The 26,628-nt window shown below is 50.4% G+C and overlaps 1 protein-coding gene across 4 annotated transcripts; it reads right to left on the bottom strand.

Annotated features, from left to right (window-relative positions):
- Positions 1-570: 570 nt before the first annotated feature.
- ADAP2 (ArfGAP with dual PH domains 2) lies at positions 571-25,523 on the bottom strand. 4 transcript variants are annotated; one of them, XM_046677440.1, is made up of 11 exons: positions 25,346-25,523; positions 24,241-24,371; positions 22,460-22,551; positions 19,531-19,610; positions 18,515-18,627; positions 11,887-12,033; positions 8,103-8,186; positions 5,209-5,271; positions 3,555-3,632; positions 2,633-2,861; positions 571-1,591 (listed from the first exon to the last, which is right to left on the bottom strand). In XM_046677440.1, exons 1-11 carry the CDS (start codon positions 25,437-25,439, stop codon positions 1,557-1,559), a joined length of 1,146 nt encoding a protein of 381 aa, XP_046533396.1. In that variant the 5' UTR covers positions 25,440-25,523; the 3' UTR covers positions 571-1,556. The 4 variants fall into 4 exon arrangements, with proteins under 4 accessions (XP_046533396.1, XP_046533398.1, XP_046533399.1 ...); XM_046677442.1 differs by having other exon boundaries at positions 3,555-3,629; XM_046677443.1 differs by lacking the exon at positions 5,209-5,271.
- Between the last annotated feature and the right edge of the window lie 1,105 nt (positions 25,524-26,628).

The raw sequence follows: 26,628 nt of genomic DNA, 5'->3' as shown, positions 1-26,628 counted from the left end.
CCCCTAGTCAGGGTAAACCCTATGGCCACACGCTCCCACAGCAGCCTGTACTTCCCCTTTCTGAACACTCACCTCATTGTCCTGCCCCGTGTAAGGGCTGCCTTCCAACAGTCTGTAATCTGTGACAGCAGGGAACACATCATCTGGTTCCTGCCTATTCCCAGGGCTTGGCACAGAGCCTGGCACCTGGAAGATGCTTAAAAATACTTCTTGCTTCCATTGAATTTCAATAGTTAGTATAACTTCCTCATATGAATGAAAAGAACCAAGGCAAAGAGGTGGGGAAGTGAATTTTCCAACAGTCTCAAGTTAGTGGCAAGGCCAGACCCAGCATGCAGGCTGGACAGCTCTGTGCCCTGGGGCCCAGCAGAGTTGTCTCCTTGGCTTGCTTCTTTCCTTCCAGAGCGTGGTGAGAATCAATGCAGACACTGTGTGTGTGTGTGTGTGTTTTTTTTTTATTATCTAGGCTTTTATTTCTTCTAAAATGTACACAAAGATGAAAATCTCCTAGGAACATTTTTGACGCATGTGAAAAAACACTGCTTTTGAGGAGTGGAAAGTGGATGTTTTAAAAAGATTTTCTCGCACCTTTTTAATTTGGACACTTTCAAATCTATGGAAAACCTGCCTGAATAGGACAATACTCATTTACACTTTATCTTGATTTATCAGCTGCTAACATTTTGCATTGCACAGTGGTCTTTTTTTTTCTCTTCCTCTCCCTGTATACATATGCATATATATATATATACTTTCTGTCTTCCATATTTATCCAGACGCTCTCTGTATGTACATATGTGTACACTCTATATATATAGACATGTACACATACATTTATTTGCTGAACCATTTAAGAGTCAGTTGTCACTGCAGACTGAAAATTACTACATTTTACCCCTGAACGCTTCGGCACGTGTCCCCTAAGAACCAGAGCGTTCTCCCACACAACTACAGCATAATTATCACAATCATACAATGTTATTAGTTCATGTACACTCATATTCAAATTTCCCCCGTTATCTCATATGTCCTTTATAGCTGTTTTTTTAAAATCCAGGATCCAATTGAGAATCATGAATTGCATGTTGCTGTCTCTTTGGCCACCTTTAATCCAGAACAGTTTCCATGCTACTTTATCTTTCACGTTATTGACATTTTTGAAGAGTCCAGGCTGGTTGTTTTAAAGAATGTCCCCAAGGTGGGTTTGTCTTATTATGTCCTCATGGTTAGATTCAGATTAAACTTTTCTTTTCTTTTTGAGCAAGCATGCCACTTGCATGATGCTGTGGGTGCCTTTCCATCACAGCGCCCTCATTTCAGATGTCCTGGGCCTTGAGGACATGTACCAGATCCCCAGACCCTCAGGGCTGGGCAGTAGAGAGGCCCAGGGAGCCGGTTGGTAAAGGCCACAGCTTTGGTCTTGGCAGAGTTCACTGCCAGCAATGGCTGCTGACTGTGGGGCACTCCTGCTGGGCAACCGAGGCCAAGGCGAGAACTTCTCCTTCCTGCCAGGAGCTCCAGGTGGCCGGTGGCCAGCCAGCTCCTCGGCCAGTGGGTCACCTGCTGCTGCAGCCACTCTCTGTTGATGCAGCTGCAAGGGGAACAAGAAGAGGGCTGAGGGGGTGGCTGTGCCAATGCCAATTCAGAGAGAAGGGACAGCAAGGGGACAGAAGCACAATGACAGAGGGAACAAGAATAAAGAATAGACGGAAAGGGTGAGAGACAGAGGGGACACACACACCAGAGAAGGAGAGAAAAGTAGCATGAGAGACACAGAAGCAGAGAGAAACAGAGACCACAGGCCCCCAGGGAGGAGAAAGCACCAGCTGATGCGCTTCACTAACAACTTCCGGGACCATTTCGGAGGCACTCTGACTTTGAGATTTTGGAAAGTGAAGAGAGTTTGTGTCTATACTGGTCAGACTCAAAGAGCATGAGTGTTTCTCCCCAGGGGTCACGTGGGGCCACCTGCTCAGTCTGTACTTTTCCCAACACAGAACTTCTCCTTGGCATCTCGGAAGCCAGGCCCCAGCCCAGCAGCTTCCTGCTCCAGCTCAGAATGTCTCCCTTTTTCTCACAGGGCTGTTGGCAGATAGGGAAGCCGCCTTGTGACATATCTGGAGTGGAGAGGAGGAGCAGGAGAGAGGCAGACAGAAGAGAGGACCAGAGCAAAGAAGGGCACTAAAAATAGCCTTCCTTCTAGGACGGGGGAGGAATGCAAAATCCCGGGAGCTGGCCAGCTGGGTGACCTTAGCTAATAATAACAGGCCACAGTTTTCTCACGAGAAAAGGGACTCAGGGGAGGAGAATGGAGGGAGAGAGAGAGCGCTCTGCCTCTGGACTGAGCAGGTAGAGAAGGGGATCTAACGGACGGTTCTGCTAGGGTGAAACTCCTCCAGAGCCCAATGGGGAAGGGCTCCCGATAGAGGAACTTAGTGTGGACAGAGAGGGCTTTCTGGCAACAAAGTGCACTGTCTGTACTTTTCTTTGGCGGGAAGAGAAGAAAATGGAAAGTGTGCAATCAGGAGCCTGACGACGTTGGCTTCAGGGCTCACAGCTGAACCCAAGTGAAGAAGCCCTCTCTGCCCTCCGCCCTCGGCCAAAAGAACCAACCCCAGGCCCTGCATCTTACTGAGGATGTTGAGGGGTGTGAAGGGGCGGGAGAGGACATCCCGGAAACTCTCCAGCCATTCCCGCTGCTCCTTCTCGCTGGGGCAGGTGAAGATGAATCTCCGCTCCGGGGTGACGATGGTGAGGCCAGCTTTCCAGCGATTCCCTCGGATGCCCTTGGGCAGGTCTTCATATACCTGGTACCCCTGCTCGTTCCTCCCGAGAAAAACCTGGCCTTGCTCAAAGGCGTCCTGAAAATAGAGGACACATGATCATCAGAGGGGCACCTGCAGCCCTGATAGCCACCAGGCTCTATTTTAGAAAGAGGTGTGGGGGTCCCTGCTGGGATTTCTGCTAGGTGGGACCCAGAATGGGAAAGGCTAAAACCATAAAAGAAATGACACACATCATCTGTTAAAATTATACTTAACATTTGTGGAAAGTTAACTATGTACCAGGAATTCAAGTGCTTTCCATGTAGTAACTCGTATAATCTTCATGGCAACCTCTGAGGAAGGCACTGTTATTACAACTATTTTCCAGAGGAGGAAACTGAGGCACAGAGAGCTACGTACGCTGCCCGGGGCACACCACTAAAAGCGGCAGGGCTGAAACTGGAGCCTAGACAGCTGAGGTCTAGAGCCCACTCTCCTAGTCACCACACTTCACAGGCTCCTGGTTAGAAGTGAACCCTGGAGCCTGGAGGATGAGAAACAACCTGCTGAACTGCTAAAATAGGAGCATTTTGGATTTGCATAAAGGACTTCCCAAAGGGGAGGAGGGGGATGACTTCATGCACAGGAGATGACTTAGAGACAAGGAAAGGTAGAGGGGTGCCCCTCACCAGGTTTCTCCAGCCCTGTGGCTTCCCCATTGTCCCTGACCAGCACAGACCCCGCCTCTGTCTGGGAGTGCGCTGGGGAGGGGCCAGCAGTGGCTCTTACCAGTGGGTTCTTGTAATAGAGCAGCCTCCGTTCCTGGGGATCCAGGGCGAACCACCTTTTCTTGAAAGGTTCTCTCTGCTGCAAAAGAGGGAACCTCGTACCAGGGTCGGCCAAGCTGGGGAGCACAGAGGTCAGAGGGCCAGCTTCGGCTAGGCCAAGAGAGCTGGCCAGTCCCGGCCCCCCATCAGACACCCCAGTGCTCCTCTCTGAGGCCCTGGAGCTCTGAAGGCCCTGCCCACTTCCTCACCCCTTGCCAGCTTCATGCACCCTGCTGCCTCCAGGTGCTGCTGTGCATTGGAAGAGGCACTTTGCTCCTTCTCAGACTGTGGGCAAGAAGTCTCAGAAAAAGGAAGCTAGGGAAATCAGAAGTGGCTACTGCTCAGTAATGCCAAAAGTGCTGGCCTTAGCCCGAATTCTGACCTAGGTCAGGGGAAGGAAAGCCCCTGAGCAAGAACCTCGGGGAGGGGCTGTGCCACTAGCTGGTGAAGGAAGAAAAGCAAATGTGCAACCTTTCAACTAGTTTTCCAGCTGCCTCAGGTTTTCTTTCATACAATTGCCTAACACCTTTCACTGTAGTTTTTTTTTTTTTTTGAGGAGGATTAGCCCTGAGCTAACTACTGCCAGTCCTCCTCTTTTTTGCTGAGGAAGCCTGACCCTGAGCTAACATCTGTCCCCATCTTCCTCTACTTTATACATGGGACGCCCACCACAGCATGGTGTGCCAAGCAGTGCCATGTCCGCACCCAGGATTCGAACCAGTGAAACCCGGGCCACCAAGAAGTGGAATGTGCGAACTTAACCGCTGCGCCACCGGGCCAGCCCCGTCACTGTAGTTTTAACAACCATCCTGCAACCTATTGCACCTTAAAGAAAAGAAGGCATGGCAACGCTGCTGCCTTGGGAGTTTTGTAGGGAGCTCTCTCTGCTTTTCCTTTCCTTTTCCCTTCTCCTCCCTCCCCCTCTTCCTCCCCTGACAGCCAGACTTCTGGCTTGGATGGCATCCAGGCTGGGTCTGAGATGTCCTGGGCCAGCAGGAGCTTCCCCCTAGCCCTCTGGACCCTCCATGGGAGGCCCAGAAGCAGACAGACTTCCCTTCCTTCATAGACAAGTGGGAATGAGCAGGCCGCTGTTGGGGCAGGTTTAGCAAGGGAAGGCAGAGGCTGAGTTTGAGGGAGGGGTGTCTGCTGGGGAGGGGGTGCTCATGTGGGGCTCCCTGGCACCCAAGCATGGGTGTATAGGTGTGTTTTCTCAGACCAATTGCTAGCCCCTGTCGCACTTGCATGGCCCTGGTAAGCCCCCAGCACAGAGCACACAAGGGTTCTGGAAAATGCAAAAGCTGGGTCCTTTTCATTTTCAGCAATGCTTTCCCAGGAGTAGGGTCAGTTAGATGGAACTAAAAGGAAAGAAGCTGATGGGATGCCGATAAAGGGGGAGGATGCCCAATGAGAGGCAGAAGTACCTGCAATGCTGGATCCCACACCCCCTAACCAGTCTCTACGTGGTCCTTCCCCCCAGGAACTCACAAACTTTGGTTTACTTCCTTTCCCTCCCTCTTCCCACTCCCTAGTTCCCCATTTTCCCTCCTCCAAAATTCTGCCCTACTGCCCACTGGGACAGGGGTCACGAAAGGCCCCCAGGGAGTGGTAGGATGTACCTTTGGGCCAGTCTTTTCCATGAAGCCTTGTTTGAGGTAGTTCCTGGTGATGAGGGGCACGAGCTGGGGGAAGAGAGATGTACATTGACCCCCAGACTCACACCCCAGGGGCTCAAGGTTCCCCACTGAACTGGGCTCCCCGACAAAGAGGAAGTTTGGAATGAGGAAGGATGTTTGCTGATGGTTCACAGGGTTATATTTGGAACATGGTATGGATGCAATATTCATATTTCCACAGAGCCAGACAACAGCACCCCAGATGTCTGCAGAGCCTACCAGCACAGCTGATCTGGGTTTAAGGACTGAGTTTAAGGACTACAGTAACCCCAGGAGGTGAACATAGGCAAGACTCTGAGGAGCCCCTCCTGCTGTCAGGCGGCATATTCTGAGGTCTCCCATGGATCAGGCTCTGGGTGCCATTGTCAACCACCCTGTGAGCCGGTGGATGTTATCCTCCTCATTGTGCATATGAAGAAACCAGGCCTCAGAGAAGTGGTTGGGGATGTTCGCACAGCCACATTTCCAGTAGGATGAAGAGCTGGGATTCGCATCTAGTGCTGACGGACACTGGTGGTCCTCCGGCTACTACTCTGTGCTGCTGAAGTAGAAACATGATCAGGCCCCTGCCAAGACCTTGTCATCGGTGGGGATTCTGACACAGGGTCCCACGAGGTGATGGCAGAGTGGGCAGGGAGAGAAAGCGCTGGATTAGGATTCAGGAGACTGGGTTCTAGCTCCAGTTCTGACCTCAACCAGCCGTGTGACCGTGGTAAAACCTTATTCCTCTTGGGCCTGTTTCCCTCTGTGTAACAAGGACACTGGAATACGTGGTCTCCAGGATCCCTCCCAGCTTGCCATCCTATGCTCAGAGAAGCTTCCAGAGATTGATGCTGGCCTCCTATGCTCCAGGGGGTCAAACTGGCAAGTCTCAAGCTTCAAATGACAGCCCAGGCTTCAGAGAGCAGAGGAGGTTCTCCAGAGCCTCAGGTCCCAGGGCAGAGGCAAAGGGGAAGTGAGGTCTGGGGAGCAGGAATGGGAAGTCTGAAAGGGGGAAAATTGTGAGCCAAAAACAAAAACATAAACTACACCACTCCCCTTTCCCTGAAATACATTCTGTAGGCTTTAATTCCTTCATGCAGAGAAAAGACAGAGTCCCTAACAGCTCCATCATCTGAACTTGAGCCAGGGCAGGGCTCGTCTAGGCCTAGGGAAACAAATGGAGGGAGAAGGACAATCACGTGGATGGAGTTCTATTTACTGTACCTTAGATGCCTTGGCTCACTCAAGTCTCTCAATAGCCCTGGAAGGGAGGTATTGTCTCCATGGTGACAGATGAGTAAACTGAGGCTCAGAGAGGTAAGGTGACTTGCCCTAGGTAACACATCAGCTTCTCTGATTTCAGAGTCCATGCATTTCTTATTACAGGACCACAAGCCCACCAGGACTCCCTGGGTTTCTGGCACCTGGATCCCCAACTTGAGCCAGGCCTGGGTGATTGCCCAGAACCTCACACCATCCACAGACATGGGGGAGGGAAGACAGGGAGAGGAGCGGGCAGGGAGGAGACCAGGGGTGGCTGAGGGGTAACGATGGTGGATGAGAGAGGCAAGAAGACATTGAGGACGTTGGCCAAAGACCAATTTCCTCCACAGGGGTCAGCAAAGTTGGAGAGCTAGCCCAATAAATAAGGCCCAGTGTCTGCACTTTGTCCTCCTGTCCTCTCCAGTCAGCACTCCCAAGGCCCATCCATGGGAGAGTCCAGTCATCAGTTCTGGGTGCTGACTCTGCAGACCAGGAGGGCCCTGACCCAGGCCTGGCTGGAACTGCTCCCAGAGAACTGCCATCTCAGTGATCCCTGGGCCTGGAGTGGACCCCCATTCCAGATACTTTGCTCCCTGCAGACCTTGGAATTAGGGAACATTTAGGCTTTCAAGGGGGGTCTACCATCTGGAATAACAAAGTCCCAGGATTAACACGGTACCTTCACCTCGATCACTTACAAAATCTTCTTAAGGCAAGGTTTAAAACAGGAACCGGAGCATAGCACCTCTGAGATGGAAGGGACCCTGAAGATGACCCAGACCAACCGTCATCTTAACAGATGTGGAAACAGATGCTCAGAGAAGTGACGTGACCTGCAGTGGTCACACAGCAAGTTAGTGACAGAGCATCCACAAGAGCCTAGGCCTCCTGGCTCAAGACAGCATCCTCTGGCCCACCCCAGCCAAGCCTGAAAGATGTAGATGGATGCCCCAGATGTCTGAGGACAATCAAAATGAAGTTCTCGGGCCCAACAGTACCTTGGCCACAAAGGCAGACGGTTCCGTTAGAACTATAATGGGGAAGATCCTACTGCCTTCTAAGACCAGAACACGAAAGGGCAAAAGGGGGGATGTTAGAGTGGGAAGAGCCCCTTTGGTTGTTCACTTTGGTTATCCCTGGGGCTCAGTTCCTCACCAGTAAAATGGGGAGAATACCCCCACCTAACCACCTGCTACAAGGGATCACTAGATACAAGGAATGAAAAGATAGCACGCGCTCAAGAGCACTCTGTCAGCAATATGTCAGGGACCGTTCATACATTTTAGTGGGAGAAGAGGTCAGAAAGAGATGCCCAAATTCTGAGCCCTTTGACACTGTGGATGGTGGCTGTGCATTCTGAAGGGGAGAGACTGACCTGCTTTCTGGAGGCCGCCTTGCCCTGTGTGAGGCCAAAATCCCCCAGCCTCCGGGAGAAAGCTTTTGGTTCCCTCTGAAATACCCAACTCCAAGTCTCAAGGTCTGGCCTGCAAACAAACCGAATCTGGCCTCTGAGTGTCTTCGAGGTCAGCAGATAAGGAGAAGAGGAGGTGGCAGAGAGAAGACTTGGAAGTTGGGGTCCACGTTTGGCTCACCTCAGACTCTGGGAGTTCAGGAAAGGCCGTTTTTAGGTATTGCAGACGGGCTGCACGGAGGGCATTGAACCAGTCCACTATCTCCTGCAGAGAAAACGCAAAGGACAAATGGACAGCCAATGAGACGGCATCAGGGGAGCTGCGTCTGGTGGCAGGAAGCTAGCTGGATCTTCAGGTTTGGGCACGTGCATTCAGCGCATGCACACACCCCCAGTTGCACTCAGGGGCCTGTGGGCTGATCACAGGCATCTGGGAGGACAATGCTAGAACCCAGGGGGGCTCACCTGATCAAGTGGGAAGCCAATGACAGGAGCTCCCCAGAGCCATGAGAAAGGACCAGAGCGAACCTCACGGGAGTTATGCAGTGGCCTAGAACAGTGCTTCCACTTTCCAACGTGTGTACGAATCACCTCAGGATCTCGTCAAAATGCAGATTTGGGTTCAGTGGGCTTGGGGTGGGGCCTGAGGTTCTGAATTCCTAACAAGCCTTCAGTGATGTGATGCTGGTCAGTGCGACACACTTTGAGGGGCAAAGGTCCTGAGTCGTCAAAGACCCGCTTTCAGGTGGGGCAGGCACAGCTGGGGATGCTCCTCAGTGGGGATGCTCACCACCTGCAGTGCAACTTAGGCTACAGCTGGCTTGGACGTTCTGCTGTCACGCTGGGAGAGTACATCTCTCGGCAGTGTGGGCCATCATCTCTCACCCGGTGAACCGCTCATCTGGCTGGCTCTGCCTCTGCTCCGCTGCTCTCCAGTGGGTCCTCCCCCTGACAGCCAGCATGATTTTCTAATTGCAAAACTAACTGAGTCTACCTTAGAGTCCTCTCCACTTCCCTCAGGAAGAAAGTCTAAGTTCTTTAGGATAACTTACTTTGCCCTCTGAGCTCCTTCCATACCAAACCATTTGCAACTCCCCCAGTACATGCTGTTCTCTCTTCCTGGAACGCTCTGCCTCACCCACCTCTCTCCCCTCACCCCCCCACACCTTTTACCTTAGAACATTCTACTCATCCTGAAGGACAGCTTAGATGTTGTAATAGATTTTGCTCAGCCCAAACCCTGCTTCGAGGAGAACTTCCCCACCCATTCTCACCCACCCACAATCGCAGCGACATTTGCTGCTATGATCCCACCCCTTCTTGGCCACAGCAGCTGGGCCAGGGCCGGACTAATGCAGAGGCTGGACCGAGATTGTCAGATTCTTCATCTTAGGAATTTGGAATTGAGAGGCTGAAAGACGTGTTCAAATAGCTGCGGTGCTGGACTGTGATGTAAGACGGTGATTGAGAAATTCATTCGAATATGGTTTCAGAAGAATGAAGTCATTACCTTTTATCTCTCATAGGTCAAGCATGCAGGCCTAGCATTGTGGAGTTCTGAGCTCTCCTGTCCTGGGAGTTAAGAACCTTCTTGGGTCTTAGGCACTAAGGGAATGGGGTCATCCCAGGAAAGATTCACCTAGCCCTTCACTTTGGAAGGTCTCTCCAGTCACAAACTGGTGACCCTGGGGCCAGTTCCAACTTGCATACGTGTTTGTCTGGCTCCTGAAGGTCTGTTTGTTTCGATCCTCTATACAGGTCTTCCTGTTTGCCACAGCCGTATAGCTATCCACTTCACTTTTAAATTACCTACCTGTCTCCTGCAGGCATGAGTTTGCGGCCCCCTAGTTATGTCCATCTAATGGAGAAGCTGGCCAGACCCAGGCTGTCAAATGCTCCACCACTGGGCAAGTGGGAGGGGGCCAGGTCAGAGACCTTGGGAACCTCAGCAAAAGTCCTCGTGGCAGCGATCAGCATGGAAGGGTGGCCACCAGCATCCAGCCAATCTGGACTCAGGGCAACAGCAGAGAGCCCACTATGGACTAAGGATCAGGGTTCTCCTCCATGTCTGCCAGCCTGCACAAGTCCCAAGTTTCTGGTAAAGCCAAGGAAGGGAGCTGAGAAAGGTGATAGATACTAGATTTCTTGCCAATTTGGGAAATGGGGTCCTTGAATTTAGAACAACAAAGAAGTGTGACATAACTTGCACCCTTGGTGTTACACAACGTGTTCCTGTCAGAAAGAAGAGTGTACACTCTCTCACACACATACACACCACAGTTCCTGCTTCTAATCTCTCAGGAGGCCCCGCCATACTTCTTGCCATTGAAACACGTACCCCTGTATCCTTCCCATTCACGGCCCCTTTAAGCCAGTCTGAGTGTTGTCCTTTTCAGCAGACTCACACAATTCTTCAATAGAAACTCCTCTGGAAAGCCTTTTTACCATCTCCCGCCCTCCAAGACTAGGCCACTTACATGTCTCCTGTGTGTCCCCAGCACGCCCTCCACTCCATCACATGGCATCATCAGCGCCTATTTCCCCACCTGTCTCCCTCTCTAGACTGTGAGATCCTTGAGGCCCTCATGGCTCTGCCCCCTTCACTACCACACTCCCTAACACCTCCACAGTGCTTTGCACATTGCAGGAGCTCAGTAAGATTCATTGAATGAGTGAATTCACGAATGAATAAATGATACAGATGTGAATTTGCTCGAGATTTTGTCTTTTATATCTGCTACAATCATGAGCAAATAACAACAGTAGTGACTGATGTTGGCAATGCACTTCGCCAAAATGAAGAGCTTTCATGTTCGTGGTTCGTGGTCACTCGACCCTCAAACCCCCACTGGGAGGTGGGTGTTATGATCCATAAGCAAGCAGACTTAGGAGGGGAAGGGACCTGCCCCAATGACACGGCAGAAGCAGGGCCCCAGCTTCTGACTCTAAACCCCTGCTCTTCAGACCACAACACCAGGAATTCTGCCCAGACTATGGGGTAAGCATCAAGCCTGCTGGGAGGTGATCCATGGTCAGGATCCAGGGCTAGGGCGCCTTGGGAAGATCTGGTCCCTGTAGCTGGTTCCTGGCTCCTGCTGCCATGGGTTCTTGCTCCAGCAGAGGCACATGGGGTGGTAAAATGAGAGCAGGGCTCAGGAACCATCGGCTGTGTGCCTCTGAGCAAGTTGCTTAACATGTCCATACCTCAGTAACATGGAGAGAAAACATTTCCAGAGTTCTGAGGATTAAGAAATGATGTATAGTGATCACCAAGAACAGTGTCCGGCACAGAATTAACAGTTGCTCACAAAATGTCAATTCCCACCTTTACCCCTCCCTACCTCCTTTTAGCATCTCTGTCCCTTGCCCAGTCATACGACCCTGTTCATTCTGACCCAGCTTACTCTGCTGGACCTGGACTATATTGACCCGCTCTTCGGAGCAGGATGGAGCTGATTTCCTGAGTCTTTCAGTAGTGCTTCTCAAACTTTAATGTGCAGAAGGATCACCTGGGGGTCCTATTAAAATGCGGTTTCTAACTCAGTGAGTCCAGGGTTGGACGTGAGACTCTAGTTCTAACAAGCTCCCAGGCGATGCTCATGCTCTTGGCGTGGGACCACACGTTGAGAGGCAAGGCCTTGGAGCGCGCTGCTGCCTGATCTTCTAGCCATTCCTCTTCCCACATTCAGAATCTCTGGCAGTACCTGGATTTGCCATCCCTGGGCATAGACTCTTCTGCTAACTGACTCCTGCATGGCTCTGCACTGTCCAGATGCACCCATGGGACCAGCCAGGTTCCTCTGCCTGGTCTCGCTCTGCCTAACTCTTACCTCTGTCTCAGACCAGAAAGTGACAATTAATTAAGGCAAATAGCAGCAGCAAATCTCAAAAGTCTGCTGCACTCGGGAGCCAGGTCTGCTGAGTCTGGGGGCGCTGAGCTGGTGTGACAAGGCCAGTCATCTTACCTTCCCACTCTCGTGATACACAAACAGGTTCCTGATGTGACCCTCTCTGCTGTAGGTGATCTGCAGCCCGTGGGGGTTCCCTATCTTCTCTGTCTGGAAGGTGGCATTCAAGTCCTTGATGCTGATGACAGCTTTGGGGCCTTTACCCTGAAAGAGAGGAAGCGGACACGCAAGATGCTGAGTCAGCAGGGTGACATCTCATCACTTTCGCCAATGAGCCTTAATGCCCTAACGCCAACAGACAACCAATCTGTAACTTGGGATAGGATTTTAACATCCTGTTCTACTGTCAAGATGCACAGACAGTCTCCCACTCTCCTGTCTGCAGCCATCCCACCATCCCTACTTAATCCGATTGGCCTCTCTGAGCTGGAAGGGGCCTTGGAAAGACCTTAACTGAGGACTTTTCAAACATTTTAGTCATAGAACTTTTTCTGGAGCAAATCATCTACGGGAGCAAAACAAATAAAATAGATAAAACAAACAGATAAAAGCAGGTGTGGGGGTCTCGGAGCACCACTCCCACACTCACCTCTCTGTTCTCAGAGTTCTGAAACACAGTTTGAGCACTAACTGATGCTAAGAAGGGAAGGAAAAAGAAGGGCTTCCCTTCAAAACCAAAAAGAAGGAAAAATGATAAAAACACTCTAGACTGGTGGTAGCCGTTCACCGTATGTGGCTATTAAAATTAAAATTAAATAAAATTGAAACTTCAGTTCCTTAGTCACACTTAGCCCCACGTCAAGTGTTCAGCAGCCTGTGGCTGGTGGCTAGGATGTGGGACAGGCACAGATGTAGAAGGTTCCCATCACTGAGGCAACTTCTACTACACAGTCTTCTCTAGAGAGAAATCTGGTTAAGTTTATTAAAACGTTGAGCGTTTTGCTTTGACCCACAATTGTGCATCTAAGACTCTATCCCAAGGAAGTAATTGCATTACTACGTAAACATGTACATCAAAAGATGTTTGTCACTGTGCTGCTTATAATAGTAACAAAAAGAAGAAGAAGAAGTTATTTAAAGGTCTGTCAGGGACAAGGGGTTAAATAAATAAATCATGGTACAACAACACAATGAAATGCCACGGGAATTCTTTTTGCTAGGAAAGATTCACCCTGAGCTAACATCTGTTGCCAATCTTCCTCTCTCTTTTTTTTCCTCCCCTCCCCAAAGTCCCAGTATATAGTTGTATTTTCTAGTTGTAAGTCCTTCTAGTTCTTCTATGTGAGCCACCACCACAGCATGGCTACTGACAGATGAGTGGGGTGGATCCACGCCCAGGAACGGAACCCGGGCTGGTGAGTGGAGCACGCTGAACTTTAACCACTGGGCCATCAGGGCTGGCTCTAGAATTTTTTAAAGAATAATTTAGATCAATATTACTAATATGAAAAAATGTCCATGATATCTACGAATGAGAAATATCAAGTCCCAGAAAAGGATGTATAGTAGGAACCTACTAATACAAAAATTATACACACATACACACAAAAATGTGTGTACATTATATATATACACACATATGTGTATATATATATATATTATATCTATGTTCGAACATGCATAAAAAGTATAGACAGATTTATACCAACACCCTTAACAATGGTTTTCTCAAAAGATTACTGGAAGATTTTTATTTTAAAATACTTACTATGAGAAATACTAAAAATATTAAAAAGTACATCTAACTTTGTTAATATTGTTCCGAACTTTTTTTTTTTTTTTGAGGAAGATTAGCCCTGAGCTAACTATCGCCAGTCCTCCTCTTTCGTGCTGAGGAAGCCTGGCCCTGAGCTAACATCCATGCCCATCTTCCTCTACTTTATACGTGGAACACCTACCACAGCATGGCGTGCCAAGTGGTACCATGTCCGCACCTGGGATCCAAACTAGCGAACCCTGGGCCACCAAGAAGCGCAATATGCGAACTTAACTGCTGCGCCACCAGGCTGGCCCCTGTTCCAAACTTTTTAAATAAAGAAATATGACATTACTAATAAAGCCAAAATCCCTTTAACTACTATTCAGCCTGTCCCCTTCTCCTCCTCCACTCCCCATAGGCAATCACTGTCATGAGTTTGATGTTTATCCTTCTAGTTAAGTCTTTATACTTTTACACACACATATACATATCTATGAACAGTATACGGTATTGTTATATGTGGCTTCAATTTACATAAATGGTGTCATATTATATGGATCATTCCATATCTTGCTTTTGTCACTTGACATTATATTTTTTAGTTCTATCCATGTTGAGATATACCCGTCTAGTTTGGTCTTATAAATGACTACACCAAAAGTTACCCATCTGTTTTCCTGCTGATAGACATTGAGATGGTTTCTGATTTTTGCTCCAGTCAGCTGGTGTCCCTGGTACACATACGTGAGAATTTCTCTAGGTCACGGTCTATGCTTAGCAATGGAATTGCTAGATCATAAGTGTCTATCTCTTCAACTTACTGTAAACTGCCAAATTATTTTGCCGAATGGCTCTCCACAGTGGTTGCACTAATATTTATCTCCATCAATAACACAGAAGAGGGGCCAGCCCCGTGGCCAGGTGGTTAAGTTCACACACTCTGCTTCAGCAGACTGGGGTTCGCCAGTTCCGATCCTGGGCGCGGACCTAACACCGCTCATCAAGCCATGCTTTGGCAGCATCCCACACAGAAGAACTAGAATGACCTATAACTAGGATATACAACTACGTAATGGGGCTTTGGGGAGGAAAAAAACAAAAAGAGGAAGATTGGCAACAGATGTTAGCTCAGGGCCAATCTTTCTCACCAAAAAGCATACTAAGAAACAACAAAAAAAAGGGAATTCACGGTCTTTGTAAATGAGTATTACATGATTGGCCATAGTTCAAAAAACAGCACACACACACAGAAGAGTTCCGCTTTCCCCATACCCTCACCAACACTTGACCCTGCCAGTTTTTCACATTTTTGCTAATGTGATGAGTTTGAAATTGGATATTGTGTGTGTGTGTGTTTTTTTGAGGAAGATTAGCCCTGAGCTAACTGCTGCCAGTCCTCCTCTTTTTGCTGAGGAAGACTGGCCCTGAGCTAACATCTGTGCCCATCACCCGGGATCCGAACTGGGGAACCCCAGGCTGTCATAGCCCAACGTGCGAACTTAACTGCTGCACCATGGGGCCAGCCCTGAAATTGGATATTGTTAATTTTCATTTAATCAACTTTATTGAGGCATAATTTATAAACAATAAATGGTACTCATTTTAAGAATGCAGTATGGGGCCGGCCAGGTTGCACAGTGGTTAAGTGCACACGGTCCGCTTTGGCGGCCCGGGGTTCGCTGGTTCAGATCCTGGGTGCGGACATGGCACTGCTTGGCAAGCCATGCTGTGGTAGGCATCCCACATATAAAGTAGAGGAAGATGGGCATGGATGTTAGCTCAGAGCCAGCCTTCCTCAGCAAAAAGAGGAAGACTGGCAGCAGGTAGGTCAGGGCTAATCTTCCTCAAAAAAAAAAAAAAAGAATACAGTCATTTTTCACAAGCATATATACCCATGTACCACCACCACAATCAACATATAGAACATCACTATCACCCCAAAACAGTTCCCTCCTGCCCTTTTGCAGTCAATCCCCACCCCACCCCAACCCTGGACAATCACTTACCTGCTTTCTACTGGTATAGAGTAGTTGTGCCTGTTACAAAATTTCATATAAACGGAATTATATAGTACACAGTTTTGTATAAGGCTTCTTTTGCTCAGAAAAATATTTTTCAGATTGATCCACATTGTAGCATTTATTAATAGTTTGTTCCTTTTTCTTGCTGAGTAATATTCCATTCTATGGACATACTACAATTTGTTTATTCATCCAGTTGTGGATAAGAAATTGATGTTTTAAGTCAGTAAATGTTAGGATGGTTTGTCACTCAGCAACAAATCACTAAAATAGTCAGTTATTGGACATCTTTTCTCATCTACCCACACTCCCTGCATAGGTGAACCCAGCCAGTCCCATTGCTAAACCAGTCTACATGCTGCCAACTCCAGCTCCAAACTCTCCCTAAACCTCCAGACTCACATTTCCAACTTCCTTCTCATTCTCCACTTGGGTGACTAGTAAGCACCTCAAATAAAAAAGACTCTTTCTTCTTTTTTGAGGACGATTAGCCCTGAGCTAACATCTGCCGCCAATTCTTCTCTTTTTGCTGAGGAAGATTGGCCCTGAACTAACATTCGTGCCCATCTTCCTCTATTTTATATGTGGGACGCCTGCCACAGCATGGCTTGATAAGCGGTGTGTAGATCCATGCCCAGGATACGAACCAGTGAACCCTGGGCTGTGAAAGCAAAGTGCACCAACTTGACCAGGCTGGCCCCAAAAAGGACTCGTGATCACCCCATTAGAGAGCTAAGTCTTTGCCATCTCAGCCAACGGTAAATCTATCTTAGTTGACTGGGACAAAAATCTGGGAATCATCCTTGATTCCTCTTACTTTCACACCCCATGTCCAATCCTTCAGTAAATCCCATTGGCTCTATTTTCAAAATATACGCAGAATCTAACCACTTCTCATCACCTCCTTCACCACCATCCTGGTCTAATCCATTATTCCTTACCTCACTATTGCAGTGCCTTCCTAACTAGTTTCTCTACTTCCGCTCCTGCCTCCTCCCTGCCCCACCCTCACCCCAGCAGCAGCCAGAGTGTTCCTTTAAACAAGTTTAAGTCAAATTATATCACTTCTCTGCCCAAAACCCTCCTGTGGCTTCCCATCTCAGAATAATCCAAAGCCTAAATTTTTTGTAAATCATGTATCCAATAAGGGACTTGAATCCAGAATATACAAAGAACTATTACAACTCAATAATAAAAAGACAAATAACCTAATTAAAATATGAGGAAAGGATCTGAATAGACATTTCTATAAAGAACGGCCCATAAGTACATGAGAAAATGCTCAACATCGCTAGCCATCAAGGAAAGGCAAATAAAAATCCCAATGAGATTACCTCACACCCACTAAGATGGTTATAACCAAAGAGACAGATAATAACAAGTGTTGGTGAAGATGTGGAGAAATTGGAATCTTTGTACATTGCTGGTGGGAATATAAAATGGTGCCGCCACTTTGGAAAACTAGGAATTTCTCAAAAGATCAAACGTAGAGTTATCATATGACCCAGCAATTCTACTACAAGGAAAATGGAAATATATGTCAACATGAAAACTTGTACACAAATGTTCATAGCAGCATTATTCATACTAGCCAAAAAGTGGAAAGGATCCAAATGTCCCTCAACTGATGAATGAATAAATGAAATGGGGTATATCCACACGGTGGAATATTTCTTGGCAATAAAAAGAAATGAAATACTGATACATGCTACAACTTGAACGAACCTTAAAAACATAATGCTAAATGAGTGTTACAAAAGATTGCATATTGTATGATTCCATTTATATGGAATGTCCAGAATAGGCAAATCTATAGAGACAGAAAGTAGATTAGAGGTTGCCTAGGGCATGGGGGTGGAGCGGAGTGGAGGATTACAGTTAGTGGGTGTGGGGAGTCTTTTTGGGGTTATAAAAATGTTCTAAAGTTGATTGTGGTGAAAGTTGCACAACTCGGAATATACTAAAAGCCATTAATTGTATACTTTAAATGGGTGAATTTTATGGAATGTGAATTTATATCCTAATAAAGTTGTTTAAAAAAAAAATCCCATCTTACAATGGCCTACAAGATCCTCACCCAGGGGAGTTCATCTCCCTCCATCCTTTTCTTTGCTCACTCTGCACCAATCACTTTGGCCTCCTTGATGCTCTACAGGCCCACCAAACCCACTCCCAGCTCAGGCCAGGGCTATGGCTTCTGGTTGAGCAGTTTGTGCACTGAACAAAAAGCCCTTGAGGGTGCATGTGGGAACTGCGATCCAGTTGTCCAGCCTGGGAGGCAGGGGCTGTGCCCTCTCCGAGCAGTCATCTCTGCTAATGAGCACACAGGTCTGTGCTAGCCATGACCATGCTCAGGCTTCTGCACACACTGTTCCCTCTACTTCTCCTACTCTTCCCCCACATATCTGCACAACTCACTCACACTTATTCAGTCCTCTGCTCAAATGGCATCAGAGAGGCCTCCCCTGACCACCCCGTGGTAGCTCCCCCTACTCCCATCATTCTGTAAACCTTCACCCTCTTTTATTTTACTTCCTAGAACTTATTGACACCTGATATATCATTTATTGATGTATGTTTGGGGTCCCACCTGTCTTCTTCCACTGGAATGAAAACTCCATTAGAACAGGAGCTTCGTTTAGCTCACTGCCCAGAATAATGTCTAGGATATAGTAGGTGCTCAATAAATATTTCTTAAACATGAATAAATTAAGTAAAATCAAGCGATCATCAAAGGCACAATCACAGACCAGTCTAGGCCCATTCTAGGCGAACAGAAGGTGTGTTTTTTAGAGGACTGGACTGACTGAGTCACCAGGGGAAAGTGGCAGGGTGCGCTGCCTAGCTCTCAGTGGCCGAGACCACCCGCAAGACAAGGCACCAGGGATTAAAATGCGGACCTCGTTTTAATGAGGGGTGAGAGCCAGTGCTCAGGGAGGGGACGTCTCATGGGTCTGGCTCTTACCTCTTCTTTAGTGTAGTACTTCAGGAGGCCTTCCCTTGCCAGGAGGACAAACCTCCTTCTCAGGAACTGCGCGTTGTCCCTTCCCCGCTTCCACAGGAACCCTTCTCGGTTACCTTAGCCGCCAAGGATGAGAAAGAGTGAACACGTGTGGCCTCAAGATGAACAAGCAGCTCCTGAAGCTCGTAGGGGCTCAGGGGTGGAATGCAGCCTCCACGTGCTGCTAAAATGTCTCGAAGCAAACTTAGCTATTTCAGGGGCAGGACGCGGGGGTCCTGTCTGGGGCCAAATTTGCAAGGTCTTATGATTTCAGTTGGGCTCGCCTCGACATCCTTCCTTGGCTGTTTCACGGGAAGACACAGTAAACCCTTAAGGAGGCTAAGGACTGAAAACTGGACTGATTCTGACAGAGGTCCACACTGTCCTGCTCAACCTCACGTTGACATGGGCCTAATGAAACTCTCCATTGTGCGGGAACAACGAGTGACCTGTATGCGCCCGCTGGTGGGAGAACACTGCCTGCTCCTGGTAGCTAGGACCGGCTGCCTTTGGTCCTCAAGGAGTGGTTTTGTACACTTTGCTGTCTGGGTCAGTGTCAGCTTGGACTCCGAGCCGCTGGGCAGAAACTGCGCAAAGCGGGAAACGGAGGCTGAAATGCAGCCCATGCAGCTTACCAGCCTGGTGCCACACCAGGGGCTACACCAGCCATGGGCAGGGGTGCCTTCTTCTCATTGGTCTGCTGGGGACTGAGTCTTCCTGCAATTCACACTAAGAGTCTATACACATTTGAGGCCTTGCAGGGACCTGAGATAAATACGCCTCCTGGCCACGCAGACCGTAAAACCCCGCCAGCTGATGTGTCACTGTTTCAAAGGGAGAGGAACTCACACCCTGGCCTCTGTGGCCAGAGCGAGGGCAGCAAGAATCTCTTGGTTGGACCTTGTGCCTAATACTCAGGCATCTTGTTTTCTAGAACTCATTAGAACATAGACCTCAAAAGGGGATGAAAATAACTTTACCTGGCGGTGAGATCGTCTTCCCATCAGCCATGAATTCCTGTCTCTCGTACTTAGCTCGAATCCACTGTTCCTTTAAGACCCTAAACAGAGAGAACCTGTGGTCAGCTGTATCCGATGCAGCCTCTTCCCACAGTAACTTTCCGACCCCATAGCCGAGGGTGGGAATGTCACAGCAGCTGCCACACTGCCTGCTCCGCTGACCCAGGGTTCTCAGCCTCGCTACTATTAACATTTGGGGCTGGATCATTCCTTGCTGTGGGGGGCTGTCCTGTGCTCCGTAGGATGTTTAGCAGCATCTCTGGCCTCTACCCCGTAGATGCCAGTAGGACCCCCTCCCCAGTTGTGACACCCAAAAATGTCTTCAGACATTGCCAGTGTCTCCTGGGAGGAAACATTTCCCCCAAAGGGCTACATGAAAACCACTGGGCTATTCCAACCCCAGCCTCAGCCCTCTAGTCAACAGGAGAGTTACTGGCTCCCCTGGACCACCCACACTGCCTCCTCCCACTGCATGCTCGTGAGCTGAAGCCAGAAGAGCCCACGAGCCTCTCCCTGTGGCCCGTTCATGAAATCTGGGCATGCTACACTGCACAGAGCAGTAGTCTTGGGATTCGACCACCTGGGACCTGGTCCCACTCTATTGTTTACCCACTGTGTGACCAAGGGCAAGTTACTTAACTCCTCTGAATTTGGAGACTATGCCAATATTATACCTACCTACCCCTTAGGGTTGTTAAGAGGTTTAAACGTACATAAAGTACATACCACGCTCAGCACATAGCAGATTTAATGTTAGCCAAATCAGATACTGTCATCCATGACCCCTGCAGAAAAACCATGCAGCTAAGAGTGGACTTATTTCAACTGTGTGGTTCCCTCTCGCCTTTTCCAGGTAAAGGTTCCAAGGTTTATGAGCTCACCCCACAGCCACAGGGAATGACCAAGAGCTGGGTGCCTGGCCCAAACCGGCCAACCAGAGCTCTGCCCGGGGCTGTGTGGACCAAAAGGAGGGAAAGTGAGAGAGCAATGGATTGGAAGCCCTCTCTGGGGCAAGCTGGGAGCCGGAGCCGGGGACCTGGAAGCGGCTTTGCTCCCACTGCATGAAGGAGGCTGGCTGAGAGAAAGAGGTGGGAAGGAGAGCCAGAGAGAGGGTGAGAGACCCGACAGTGTTTGAGGCCCTGGCTTGTCTTTGCTGAGGTCTGAGCCCCAGAACCCATAAAATCACCTTGTTCCCCAGCTGGTTTAAACTAGGTTTCTGTCACTTACAATCAAGAGTCCTACCTAATGTACAGCTCTCACCCCAGCACACTGAGGAGAGCCCCCAAGCCCACTGTGGAGTCCTGAGCCACAGGATCAGAGCTGGGAGAAGAAATGGAAACTGAGGCCCCAATCCTGGCCCTGGAGGTGGGGAATTTAGAGGACTTTTAGAATTGGGGGGGAGGGGGCAATTAGTATTCAGCTAAAAGGGGTTAATGGGCAGGGCTGCTGTTGGAGTCATGACAACAGCGTCTGTGTAGTGCCGGCAGAAAGCCTAGCACATAGTGGGTGCTCACCAAGTGGCTGCTCCCTTCCCCTAGGAGCAAAGGGCTGAGTGGCAGCAGGAAGGCAAGATGAGCCAGGCCCCCTGAAGTGTGGCAGATCCATCTGCTGGGCCAGGGACCAGGCAGCATTCCGAAGCTGACACTGAGAAATGGATTAAAACTAGCTTGTTGGGTGATGTTTTCCATAATTTCCATAAATTATCTCATTTAATCTCGCCAACCATACTATAAAGTATGCATCATTACCCACATTTCAGAGGTGAGGATGCCATGAATCAGAGAGGTTTGGTAACTTGTCCGCCTTCTCATAGCTAGATAGTGGTAGAGTCAGGAGACAATACTGGGGTCTTCTGAGTTGAAAGCTATGACCCCCCTGCTGTTACACATGGCATCAGCAGCCCCCCTGGGTTGTTTAAATACTAAGAAATTTCAGGACACTAGGTACAGTTGTATAGTTTGTGCGTTGTCCAAAAGCATTCCTCAAGGCTAGAGGGCAGCCGTGGCTGAAACACAGCCTGCTTCCTGCAAGCCCTGCCCCCAGGAGGTTGTGTCTGCCCAGAGGGACACCTTCTCCCCCTCTACACAAGGCGTGTCCAGCAGCCCTGGTGGTGAGGCTGAGGCCCTGGGAGGGGGGCCCAGGCTCGGGCAGTCAGTCCTGCAGAGGTCTGGGGTCACAAGGGACCAGTGTCACACTGACCCCTCACCTCCAGGAAATTCCAACCCTCCTGCTGCTTCACAGCACCCCCGTCCCCACCCAGCCATTGTATTGGATTTTGCCAATGCCATGGGGCAGTCATCCAGGCCCTGGTGTCAGACGGGCTGGTCCCAGCTGTGCCTCTATAAGCCTCAGGTTTTCCATCTATATCCTGGGGTTAATGGTAGTATTTATCTCGTAAGGTTGTTGAGAGAATTAAACAAATTAATTAGCACAGAGGCTGGTACACAGGAAAAGCTCAATAGATATTAGTAGCTACTATTATTTTTATGCTTATTATTTAGGGGCCTGGGGTCCAGGCAGCTGTTCTGGAGCTGCCTGAGCTCAGATGGGACAGTCCTGGGCACAACACTCTGTAGGAAGTAGCTGAAATATGTTTGTTCTACTAAAACACCAGCGTTTCTCTCCTCCATCAAGTTAGCCACCACCTGTAGGCTATAAGCACAGCAGAGGCAAAGGGGCAGGTCATAGAGAAAATGTCCCATTTCACAGCTGTGGAAACTGAGGAAAATAAAGGCAGAGAGGGGCTTAAACCAGGTTTATGTGCTCTCCAGGACAGCACCAAGTGCCCTCCCGGGCGCACCTGCTGATCAGGTCCATAGAAGAGACCACCACGAAGGCAGCGGAGAAGGGGGAAGGGTGGGGCTGGAGGACTAGGAAATCACCCACTCACAGGCAGTCGTTGGCCTGGGGGATATAGTAGAAAGCAGGGACTCTGGCTTCGTACTTGGCCTTCACACGGAGGTTCCCGTTGTGGGTCATAAACTGCAAGACAACAGCAACTTGGGGTAAGTTTAGAACTTGAAAAAATGTGAAATGAAACCACAGTCTACCCAGAAAGCCACTGTTCTCACTGGCTCCTAGACTGAGTCAGGAGACACTCCTACAGGAGTTTGACACGTCCCACTGGGCTTGGTCATCCACGCTTCTGGGAAGCCCCAGTCTGGAACAATGAGGAGCTATAGTAACCATGCCTCGCACAGGCAGAGCACTTTCTAGTTCTCACACATCAGCTCATTTGATCCCCTCAACCATTTTAATATTACTGTCCCCATGTCAGAGATGAGGAAACTGAGACTCAGAGAGGTGAGGTGACTTACCCTAGGTGACACAGCTAGTAAGTGAGAGCTGGGATTTGAACTCAGACCTGTCTAACTTCAAAGCTCATGTTCTTTCTCCTATCCCCTCCACAGATGGCTCAGACCCCCAGCAACAGTCCCTGCAAGTCTGCAGGAGATACACGTAGCTGGAGGATGGAAGAAGTCAGTGCTGGCCCCACAGAGCACATAGGTCAGGATGATCACTGGGGCCCTCTGACACCCAAGCAACCCAGAGGCAGATGTGCCAAGAGTGGTCCTGGCCAACAGTCAGCCCTCAGTAACAGCAGTGGCATATCTGGGGCGAGGGCACAGGTGGGAAGAAACATCAGCTTTTTAATCCACACCCCTTGGGCAGAATGAATTCTATCCTCCCCTCCCCTGGGGACCACTGGGCTGTGTCATAGGATCTGCGTGTTGCTTTGGATCTCAACAGAGCAGGGGTCACATCCCAGCTGTGCCATTTATTTACTGAGTGACCTTTGGGCAATACTCAACCCCCTGAACTTCAGGGATCACACCTGCAAAAATGAAGAAAATACAACAGGGGAGTTAAAAGGCACAAAGGAACCACCTTCAGGCCTACGTGCTGGTTTATGAGTTTCCTGTCTTTCTCCTGCACTAGAATGTGAGCTCCATGTGGGCAGAGACTTTATCTTGCTCACTGCTCTCTCCTAAAACCCAGCACATGGTAGGCCTACAGTAACTATGTGTTGAAGGAGTAAGTAAAGCATCTAGCCCAGCGGTCTTGGCACAGTGCTGGCCACTCTGGGCACTCAGTAAACATCAGCCTGCTTCCCTAACAGTCCTCACAATCCTAAGCCAACCAGCACAGCTCAGAACTGCCTGCTCTCTGAAGGTTTTCTGGCCAAAACGGTATTATCATCCAGGCTGAAGGAGTCCTCTATCTGTATAAGTCAGGAGAGCAAAATGGTCCCCTTCCTGGCTAGGGGGCCAAAGAAGGACTACAGACCATGAATCAGGATGCTTCTGTTCCACTCCAGGACTTCAGCTAGTGAGAACAGCAGCTGTTAACTGACTACTTACTCTGTTAGCACTGAGCCTCCATTTAGCCCTCACAGCAGCCCTGTGAAGGGGCAGTGGTAGCCCTATAGTGCAGATGTGGAAACTGAGGGCCCACAGCCAGGGTTATGTAACAACCCAGGGCCTCACAGCTTGTCAATGAGAAGTTGATGGAGCTGGAAGTTGAACTCAGGGCCTCTGTCTAAGCTGCAACTCTAGTAGGCTGTGTTTTCACTCTCTAGTTATTGCCTGTCTCTGGGCCTCAGTTTCTCCCCCGCAGAATGGGAGCACCCCGCCCACCACCTCCCCGCCAGCCCTGGTGCCCTCTTGCTACCTCCACAATGCTGTCGTCCCAGAAGTCAAGTCTCACGGATTTAACTCTGCTGATGTCTGGGAAGTTGCGGTGGACGCCGGAGCAGTTCAGACAGATGAAGATGCCCAGCTTGTAAGAGGCCCAGTCGGGATCTGCGGGGCGAGAGGGCAGGAGGGGAGCCGGGTGGAGAGCAGGGCGACGAAGCCAGGGCTAGACTGGGGGCGCTGGGAGAGGCAGGGCTTGGCAGTTAGGGTTCCTGGGGCGGTGTCCAGCTCTGCCCATGCCGGGAACCCTTTCTCTCTTAGTCTCCCCACTTTGGGTGAGCAAAGATACCAGCATGGAAACTTCTGGTCAGCCCACCGGCCATGGCGCGGCGGCGACCAGGATGAAGATCTTGAAAGGAGCCCCGGGGATGGGGGCCAGCGACCAGGATGAAGATCTTGAAAGGAGCCCCGGGAATGGGGGCCAGAGGCTGAGGCGGGCGGGATGTGGAAGTGACAGGTCTCCGGGGAACCGAGAGGAGAGCGCAGGGGGAGGGACCGGCACCGAGGCGCCCGGCTGGGGAGCTGCAGGTGGGGAAGTCTGAGTCAGGGCCCCCCCCCCACCCCCTCCCCCGACCCCGGCGTCCTCAGGGTCGGAGCAGGGACGCGGGAGGACCCTGGGGAGGTGCGAGTGGGGAGGGAGGGGGCACTGGATGGTCAGGGAGCCCGGGCCCGAGATCCGGGATATTTGGGTCCGACGGTGTGGGAAGTGGCTGGCTCCGGAGTGAAGACGCCAGGGACCGAGGTCCGGAAGGGTAGGGTGTCTGGAGGCGGAGGTGAACAGGATGGTCAGGGCACCTGGGTCCGGGATCTAGTGGCTCGGTCCAAGGATATGGAAATATCCGTGCCGGGGTCCAGAGTGGGGAGGACAGGGGGCCTGAGTTCGGGTGGGGGCGACATCGGATGAGGACAGGGCGGTCGGGGGCCTGGATCGGAGATTCAGAGTCTGGGTGGGCGGGGGCCTCGGTCCGAAGGGGTGCTAAGGGTCATGCCCGGGTCCGGCGGGGGCCCCGGACGCGAGCCGGTGTGGAAGGAGGGGAGGGGTCCGGCTCCGGTGCGGGCTGCCCGCGCCGCCGCGCCCTTACCCGCCGCCCCGCAGTCGGCGCACTGCGCGTTGCCGGTGCCCGCCGCCTGCAGCAGCTCCAGCAGCCGCTTCTTGTTGCGCTCGCGGTCGCCCATGGCCGCCCATGGCCCGTGCGCTCGCCCAGCAGGTGGAGAGGACCGAGGCGCGCGCCTCCCGACCGCCGCGCCGCCGCCAGCCCCGCCCCGGCCCGCCCCTCCCGGCCGCACCGCCCTCCCTCGGCGCGTGCGGTCCGCCCCCAGCCCCGCGGGCTCAGCAGGGAGGGACCCGAGCGCCGCGCTTGGAGACCGTCGCACCGACCCGAGATCAATCCTGACCTGCCACTTGCTAGCTAAGTGACTATGGACAACCTCGTCAACCTCTCTGGGAGTCAGTAAAAGCAGAATAAGGGCCTATGTCTGCGTCTCAGGGCTCCTGGGAAAATTAAACAGGATCTAACTTCTGTTAAAGCGTCCTACTGATGCAGAGCTTACCTCTACCTAGAGACTTAGAGACATTCAAATGCCACCTCTTCAGGAAGCCCTCCTTGACACCCAGCCTCGAGTCATCTGTTCAGTTCTGGTCTTCCAACACCGTTACAGGATCCGTCCATCCCTTCAGCCCTAAGCACTTTCTATCTACCTTGCATCACAGTTATCTGTATATTTATGTTACTCCCAACCCCTCAACACACACGTGCCCACACTAGATAGTTTGATGTCGGTGGTTTAATTTCCGCATCCCACATAGCTCCCAGGAGCAGCACCTGCACGTTGTAGAAGTCCAACAGATAGCGGCATGTTCACCAGGAAGTGTGACTTCTTTTCTTTTTTTTTTTTCTTTTCTTTTCTCTTTGAGGAAGATTACTCTGAGCTAACTAGTGCCAATCCACCTGTTTTTGCTGAGGAAGCCTGGCCCTGAGCTAACATCCGTGCCCATCTTCCTCTACTTTATATGTGGGACGCCTGCCACAGCATGGCTTGACAAGTTGTGCCATGTCCGCACCTGGGATCCGAACAGGCGAATCCTGGGCCACCGAAGCGGAACCTGCGCACTTAACCACTGCGCCACCAGGCCGGCCTGAAAGTGTGGTTTCACCACATGGACACTGCGGGCTCTTTTATCTGTGAAGTTCCATCACTGTGAGATGTGGGCCGGGCCTCAATGGTCCTGAATCTGGGCATTTCATGAGTCCTGGTCCCCCTCCCCTATCCCTGTCCTTCCTTGACACCTTCCTCAGGGACCCACAGGCTCCTAGTAAGGTACACACTTGCCATTCCCCTCTGGAGGTAAACACCCAACTGTTAT

This window comes from Equus quagga, chromosome 11 (assembly GCF_021613505.1).
Source record: "Equus quagga isolate Etosha38 chromosome 11, UCLA_HA_Equagga_1.0, whole genome shotgun sequence".
Classification (NCBI taxonomy): Eukaryota; Metazoa; Chordata; class Mammalia; order Perissodactyla; family Equidae; genus Equus; species Equus quagga.
This window is presented reverse-complemented; position numbering and strand designations above follow the sequence as displayed.

Coding starts and splice junctions, on each gene's coding strand:
- ADAP2 (XM_046677440.1), bottom strand. CDS start 25,439: ATGGGCGACCGCGAGCGCAACAAGAAGCGGCTGCTGGAGCTGCTGCAG. Junction 18,628..19,530: donor GAAGACGATCTCACCGCCAG/GTAAAGTTATTT, acceptor TTGGCGGCTAAG/GTAACCGAGAAGGGTTCCTG. Junction 8,187..11,886: donor TGTATCACGAGAGTGGGAAG/GTAAGATGACTG, acceptor TTTTCTCTGCAG/GAGATAGTGGACTGGTTCAA.